At 55.1% G+C, this 8,217-nt stretch overlaps 1 protein-coding gene across 1 annotated transcript; it reads left to right on the top strand.

Annotated features, from left to right (window-relative positions):
- The first annotated feature begins 914 nt into the window (after positions 1–914).
- il1b (interleukin 1, beta) lies at positions 915–4,349 on the top strand. Its single transcript, XM_068023395.1, has 6 exons — positions 915–1,067; positions 1,713–1,779; positions 2,000–2,270; positions 2,564–2,728; positions 2,889–3,022; positions 3,791–4,349. The coding sequence occupies exons 1-6, from the start codon at positions 1,012–1,014 to the stop codon at positions 4,001–4,003; spliced, it is 906 nt and encodes a 301-aa protein (XP_067879496.1). The 5' UTR covers positions 915–1,011; the 3' UTR covers positions 4,004–4,349.
- Positions 4,350–8,217: the final 3,868 nt, after the last annotated feature.

Genomic DNA, 8,217 nt, shown 5'->3' with positions numbered 1-8,217 from the left:
TGCTTGATGGCCGGCACAGACTCGATGGGCCGAAGGGCCTGTTTCTGTGCTGTATAACTCTATGCCCAACAGAGACTGATTTATTGATTTTGTCTGGTACTGAGACCATGTGAATTGAGCAACTGAGGCCCAGCAGGTAAAGGAGATGGCGGATACTGTCAGGTGGTTTCCTGAGCAGACTCTCGACTGCCCTCGAGGCAGCCGCCCGACTCCTCCTGGAACGTGCCGTTGCAAAGCGGGTCTGGAAAGAGATGCGGTGGTTTCTCTCGTCGAGCGGCTCCGTAACACAGGACGCCGTGCTCTCCGGGCTGTTGCCAGGGACGCACACCGAGGTCAGCATCAACTGCCGCTGGAGGACCATCAACTGGCTGAAAGTCGTCCTTCGGTCTGCCGGAAAGCCCAGGACTGCAACGGCAGGTGTGGCGAGAAAACCCACGCACTGTATTGAAAGAAACTGCACTGGGCGTTTAGAAAATGTGACAAACCGAGCACATTGCTGGCAAACGGAAATCGGAGTGAGCAAACGAAAAGTACTGCAGATGCACTCTGTCGCCTCTTCAGGCCGAGGAGCGTGGGAGGAAGCGTGGGTCAAGGGCGGGTAGCAGGTAGATAAGGTAGCAGGGGTAGTAGCGGCTATCGCAGTTGGTTCCCCAGCCCCCGGTGAGCCTCAACGCCAGTGCACTGGATATGAAGGTCGGTTAGTAGCTCTTGAGTGGCCGCCAGCAGGCAGGGAGTTAATTTGGGGAACTTTAAGCAAAATTCACCAAAAACCTGACTACGCAATCATAAAATTTCCAGCCGCATGGCAGCGGCCCGCACACCCCTCCCCCGCCCCACCCCCCGGAGGGCGGGGCATGTGAAGGACACAATGCATAAAAGAAGGCGTTCAGGCTGGTTCTTGAGCACAGCAATAAAACCACAGAGGAGAAAAAACAGCCTGATAATCTTGGGCAAGCAGCCAGATACAACTTCGAACTTGCAGCATCAAAGCTACCGTGGAGAAAGGTGACAATGCGGACTCAGGTTGGCCCCGTGACCATTCCGATGGCCGAGAATGAATCTCGAAGGTAAGCTTGAGGGTTTTATTTTGCGTTTAAACCCACGTTGAGTGATCCGAGGTATGCTCGCAGCCGTGAATGGTATTCGATCCCTAAATAATAGTTACAGTGATAATGAAATCACAGAACAAGGTTTAGAGGATTGAGGGCTGGGTCACCTTATTAGATGCCAAGGCATCATTTATATTACAGTGGGGACAAGGAAATATCCCCTCTGGACTTCGACAATGAGCGAAACCAGGTACAAAGCTCGACGAAGAAAAGGCTCATTATTTTGAACCGAAGGAAAAAAAAACCTGCTGTTTTTCTGACACGTAGGAGCTTTCCTGCCCGAACTTCACCCTACAGCGCCCCGCACTGCCACGCTAACCCCAAAGTGTGCCTCTGCCAGTCAGTAGCCATGGGAGTATGTGAGTGGATGCCGTGCGGTGCCCAGTCACTTCCTGTTTTGTCCCCTTCGTGATACGATGGGTAGTTGAGTAATGTACAGGATGGCGAGTGTGAATTCTATCTGTAACACCACAACAGGGTAATGTATATTCAAAGGTACGGTACCAGCTCAAGAGTGTTGTCTTTCAACTGGTTAACCAGCTACTTTCACATATTATCAGTCAGTGGATGATGGTTTTGTTTGTTTCATTGTTCTATCCACAGAACTTACGGTTTCCAAAGCAGCAGCGATTCCTGCCTCACCTCTCCTACCTCTCGGCCCCTGGCCAAGGTAAGAAAGCTCCGCCGGAATTATATCCAACTGAGGGGGAGGATCGAGCGTGCTGTCGGCGTGCAAGCTCGAGTCCGTAAACACTCAACGGGTCCGAGGGAGCCGAACGGGCAATACTGAAGGGAGGGGCGGTGGGGGGGGGGGGGTTTGCGAAGCAAGCACGTCGCCAGTCGACGAGTCAGCGAATCTGACTCCCGTTCGCTCTTTTTTTTTGTTGCAGGGTCCGACTGCACCGAATCTAGCAGAGGCGAGTGCCGCCGCCGGTCAGCAGTCGGAGCGAGGGAACTACCAGCTGAGGATCACTGGGACGTCTTCCACCATAGCGGCTGTGGGCGATGCTAAGCTGTCGCTGGAAAAAGCTGTCATGCTGGTCCTCGCCGTCGAAAAGTTCAAAAAGCAGCTGAGGCAGCCGTCCGCCGATGGCTGGGCGCATGATGGCATTTCCATCAGCGATATTGACTTGCTCGGGGACTTCGATGCTCTGGTGGAAGGTAAGGAGTACGGAGCGTTTCCTTTTCGGCATTGCCTTTCTGTTCGCCGGGGAGGGTTACCTCGTCCCTTGACCGATGTGGCATCTCATTGCTGGCTTCAGTGTCTCTGCTAACGTTGAGTCCCACTGGCACGGGGACTCAAGACGAATCCCATCGCCGGGGTAATTGGAGCTGGTCAATAAATGCAGCCCTCGCCAGCTCTGCCCACATCCCAGGCACAAATACGAAAGAAAAGCCGCGGTCGAGAATTTTTTGATTCTGATTCGTCTCCGCCGATTTGCTTATGCCAACAGAAGCCATCACCTGCATCAGTGCCGACGACACCGAGCACACGTCCAGCTCATACAGGTTCCTGCGGAGTGAGCGCCAGCAGATGAAGGACGACCACGACCGATCCCTGATACTCTCGGAGAACCTCCAACTTCTGGCCATGTTCGTGCAGCAGCCAAAGGAAGCAGGTGGGTAACGCTGGGCTCTTGCCCGTCTCCGGAACAGCTACCTTGGTCCGCGTGGCTCAGTAACACTCTGATCATTATAACTGCGGAGTCGTACCTTAATTAATCTTGGTCTCAATGTGCGCTGACGCCAGTACTAAAATGTTGTATCTCTGCTTTACAGCTCAGCTGGATGTGAGATACTACAAGACCACCGTGGACGAAGATAATTATTTACCAGTGGTGCTGGGAATCGGCCGCAAGAATCTGTTCCTCTCTTGCACGGGACCACAGGACAGACCCAGAATACGGGTAGAGGTAAGAGATCCCCTCAAGTTACCTGACAGCTGCGCAGCATGACCATCCGTAGGACCTGCCTCTTTCTGCCAACCATGCGAGTGACATATATGGGAGGATTCAGTCCATGTTCTGTAACGCTCCCTTCCCTCTGGTTGTGACCCCCACCTGTTAATTCTGGCTCTCGCAGCCTCGGCAAACCTTTCCCATTCCTGGCAGCGCATCTCCCTTCTTCCTGAAGGCTTGCTGGTAGCTACATATATTCATACGCAGTGACCTATCCTCTGCGGGCAAAAGGAATAGGTCCAGGCGCTGCGCAGTTTTTAAAAAATTAAACAAAAGCATGGGGTGGTGGGGGGGGGGGGCATAAATTCCCTGCGGCATTCTCCATAGCAATACCTCGACCAATCAAATCCGATGTGCCAACCAATCAGCACCCTTTTATCAAGCAGTACGAATTGTGGCTCCCTTTGAAATTTGGCATTCTTGCGGATGTCTTAATGAGAGCAAGATGCTGTGGCCAAGGCAAGCTCAGAGGAGCCCTGAAGTCAACTGCTTTTTCCATATAGTCAGCTTATAAGCTAATTTTAGAGTAGCAGCCCTCTCGTCCACAGGAGCTGAGGTCCCCAAGAAGGAAAAGGGACGTTAACAGATTGGGGGGAGAGCGGGGCGTGAACTGATGAATATACTGCCAACATATCCTGAAATAAAACCAACTGCGGCTCGCTCGTCAGCAATACAATTGCATTTTATATGTGCTCTGATTGGTTTTGCTTTCGATTTGCACAGAAATGGGACGAGAATCTGCAAAATATCAGCAGTGCCACTGACCTGCTTCGCTTCGTGTTTTTCAAGAAAGTTTCCAGCTCAGGTTTGTACTTTGAGCTGGAATCGGCTCTGTACCGTGATTGGTACGTTAGCACCTCGCAAAAGAACAGGCAGCCTGTCGAAATGGACATCAAGGAGAATCACAACCGTATTACAATATTCACAGCAGAATGAGACCCCCTCGATCTCTGTGCAGTTCAGAACCCAAATCATAAATAGTTGGTTTAGACGGAGTGTGTGTATGTACAAAGTACAGAATTTGAAATCCATTCGGGATAGGTGAAATTGTAACAGCGATCACCTAACTGAAATAATTTGAATGAAAATGTCAAACAAGTGCAGGCAGCAATATTTGCTGCTGTTTAACTTATTGTATTATTTGCATTTCAATTAAGGTGTCATGTTTTGAAACTTGAAGACAAATGATGATTTAGATTTTTCAATATTTATTATTATTTAATTTTTTGATTAATTTATGACTGTACTGGAGTTGATTGAATAAATTAAGTTCTTTTTCAAACACGTTAGTTTCTTCTTTCAGTTTCATACATTTCCTTGAAGGTTTTGTTTTGCGCCAGAGGAAGAAAAATGGCAATTTTCCTGCCGTTTCAAAAAACCTTTCGCATTCCCAGTCTCCGCCATCTTGTGCTTTCCCGCTTCTCTCACCCTCTCCCGGATAGCTGTTGAAGTTTCGGAGTGCCGCTGAAAAAAAAGAGGCGTGCCGTCGAAGCTTTTCATCTTGCACTCAACAGGACATCCGCAAGAATGCCACATTTCAACGGGAGCAGCAATTCATGCTGCATGATAAAAGGTTGGCAAGTCGACTCTGATTGGTGGAGGCATTGCCATGGAGAATGCACCAGGGAACTGTTGTCCCCCACGCTTTTATTTAATTCAAAAAACGCACAAAGCTTAGATGTGTTCCTTTTGCCTGCATATGCACACTGGGGAGACCAAACGTAGATCGGGTGACCGCTTTGCAGGAGCACCACCGCTCAGTCCGCAAGCACGCCCCCGCACTTCCGGTTGCTTGCCCTTTTAATTCGCCCCCCCTGTTCTCATGCCCGCGCCTCTGTCCTCGGCCTGCTGCAGTGGTGCAGTGAGCATCAACGCTAGCTCGAGGAACAGCGCCTCATTTTCCCGATTCGCCACTCTACAGCCTTGCGGACTCAACATTGAGTTCGACGATTTCAGGCCCTGGCCGCCATTTCGATTTTTTGTTTTCACGTTTTTGCTTTTGGACGGGGCTCTTCATTATTCCGCCGTTAACGCTGTCTCCGGACCGATTCGCAACAATTAACACTCCCTTTGCCTTTTGCTCCATGCCTTTATGGCAGTGACTCCTGCCTGGCCAGCCCGTTCCAGTGCGGATGGGGTGGCCAACGCTGTGAGAATTCTTGCGGACACGACCATAATGCAACGTCTGGTGGCCTGATGTCTCAGCTTCCACTGCAACACAGGCAGAAGCCGCCCAACATCTGAGTGCTGCAGTGGGATCTCAGACCGGCGTCTCCCTTTCTGTTGCCAGCCCAGCCCAGCATTTATTGCCCATCCCTAATTTCCCTTGAGCTGAGTGGCTGACTCGGTGGGCTGAACGGCCCCTGGCTGTGCTGTATCGTTCTGTGATGCAATGATTACCAGCTGGTATGCAGTGCCACCTGGTGTCTACTGTCAGGCAGCACAATAGCATAGTGCAGCATAACTGGTTCCCACAAATAATGGTTGAACCCCTGTATGATACAGTCATTTGTCACTCCCTCCCCCATAAACACACCCCCCTACCCTCTGTGCGCCATTAGGTCCTTCCTATCACCTTTAAATGGTCTTCCCACCCCACTGCCAATTGAGGTCCTTACATGGGAAACCATGCTGGTTCCGTGACAGCTCAGGCCACTGGTAGGAGGTGAAGGCCCCTCACTAAAGGGCACAATTCCTGAATGAGGCACCCGGCTCAGGAAGGAGGGGTCCACTGAGAGCCACCCCCTCGCCCTTACTGCCGAGTCCCCCCCCCCCCCCCCCCCACACGCCCCTTTCCCGTGACCCCCGGGAGACCCCTCGGCCTACTTGTGGCCTAGGTCCAGCGCCGCTCCTGGGCCTGGTTTGTATTAGTAGCGTTGTTGGGTTAGAGAAAATCTTGGACTCCACTAAAGTTAACGAACAACCTTTTATTTTTCACAGTTCCTATATACACTCTCCACAAGCCACCATCCTTTGTGCTGCTCCTTCTTCAGTCTGTCTCCGGCTGGTACTGCCAAGGTAGTGAGGTGGGGTCGCTGGGGCCAGACCGGCAGGCCCCAGCGATGGTGGCAGGGGAAGGGTGGGCATTGAGTGCAGGGGGAGGTGGGTTCGGGGAGGTGGGTTGTATTCCACAGGGAGGGGACCTTTACAGATTGCCCATGGAGAAAGGCCACCCCCCCCCAAGCCTGCAGGGAGGTCACCTCATTTTACTGGGCAACCTCCCAACTGGCTTAATGCCAGTGACAGCAGGAAGAGGCCCTTTAGTGTCTGATAATAGGCCTCTTATGGACCTCAATAGGACTCTGGACAGGAAGGCCTCATCGATTTATCCCGTCCCTGACTTAAATGCAGTGCGACGGGAAGTTGATGGGCCCTCCGTGCCCCCCTCCTTCCTTTTCAATTCCATGGGCCCCTCTTCACGCCTCCTAGCCTGTCTTTGTGGGGCGGGGGGGGGGGGGCCCATTAAATTCATGTGATTTGTCACACGTGGAGTAATTAACACACGGAAATGCAGGAGGAGCCTGCGCTGAAGAACGGGTCTCAGACATGCTCGGCTGCTTGACAAGCGCCATGACATGAAATGGTTAATGTGGCCAGTTAGAGTGAGACAATTTTTTTTTTAAATCTTGCGAACTGTCCTGACGAGTGCAAGGCGAAAAGCTTCGACGAAAGGTCTCGGTCTTCAGCGATACTCAGGTCTTTGATAGTGTTGGTTGATGGGGAAACGTAGGCCAAGACGCTGCCCTTCTTCAACAAGTGCCCCGGAATTGTTAACATCCAACTTAAAGGGAAGGTTTAATGCCGTATCTGAGAAACACCGCCGCCTCCCAATGCTGCAGTGCCTCCAGGCCTTATTAGTTGGGCTGGTTGCGTTTGTAAGGCCTCAAATTCGTCTGGTTCTGATCTTATCGCTGTGTGAGATAGTTTAACTGGCAAGGCGCACGACGGCGATGGATGGTTTAGTGAGATCCTCAGTTTTATGGAGCCGGCAGTCGGTAAAAAGAAGTGTTTGGTCGGGCAACAGTGAAAGGGGGCTGGATCAGCACGAGTGGCCCTGGCGTGGTGCCAGCTCCCACATCTAGGCCTTCGGGCACTGGGGCAGCAGCCAAGGGGGCGGGGCCAGGGAGAGGAGGCGGGGCCTGGGAGAAGAGGGCCAGGGAGGGGGCGGAGCCAGGGTGACGAGCCGGGGGAGGGGGCGGGGCCAGGATGAGGAGGACGGGGGGGAGGGGGCGGAGCCAGGGTGAGGAAGGCCGGGGGAGGGGGCGGGGCCAAGGTATCGAGGGAGCGTTCGGAGGGAGCGGGCGGGGCCAGGAGAGGGGGCGGGGCCAGGGAGAAGAGGGCCGGGGAGGGGGCGGTGACAGGGTGAGGAGGACCGGGGAGGGGGCGGGGCCAGGGTGACGAGTACGGGGAGGGGGCGGGGCCAAGGTATCGAGGGAGCGTTCGGACGGAGCGGGCGGGGCCAGGAGAGGGGGCGGGGCCAGGGTGAAGAGGGCCGGGGAGGGGGCGGAGCCAGGGTGACGAGCCGGGGGAGGGGGCGGGGCCAGGATGAGGAGGAGGGGGGAGGGGGCGGAGCCAGGGTGAGGAAGGCCGGGGAGGGGGCGGGGCCAAGGTATCGAGGGAGCGTTCGGAGGGAGCGGGCGGGGCCAGGAGAGGGGGCGGGGCCAGGGAGAAGAGGGCCGGGGAGGGGGCGGTGACAGGGTGAGGAGGACCGGGGAGGGGGCGGGGCCAGGGTGACGAGTACGGGGAGGGGGCGGGGCCAAGGTTTCGAGGGAGCGTTCGGAGGGAGCGGGCGGGGCCAGGAGAGGGGGCGGGGCCAGGGTGAAGAGGGCCGGGGGAGGGGGCGGTGCCAGGGTGAGGAGGACCGGGGAGGGGGCGGGGCCAGGGTGACGAGTACGGGGAGGGGGCGGGGCCAAGGTATCGAGGGAGCGTTCGGAGGGAGCGGGCGGGGCCAGGAGAGGGGGTGGGGCCAGGGAGAAGAGGGCCGGGGGAGGGGGCGGGGCCAGGGTGAGGAGAGCCGGGGAGGGGGCGGGGCGGGGCCAGGGTGACGATGCGGGGGGAGGGGGCGGGTCCAGGGTGACGATGCGGGGGAGGGGGCGGGGCCAGGATGACGAGCGAGCGTTCGGAGGGGATGGGCGCGGCTGCGATTGGTG

Source organism: Heterodontus francisci, chromosome 47 (assembly GCF_036365525.1).
Source record: "Heterodontus francisci isolate sHetFra1 chromosome 47, sHetFra1.hap1, whole genome shotgun sequence".
NCBI classification, from domain to species: domain Eukaryota; kingdom Metazoa; phylum Chordata; class Chondrichthyes; order Heterodontiformes; family Heterodontidae; genus Heterodontus; species Heterodontus francisci.
This window is presented reverse-complemented; position numbering and strand designations above follow the sequence as displayed.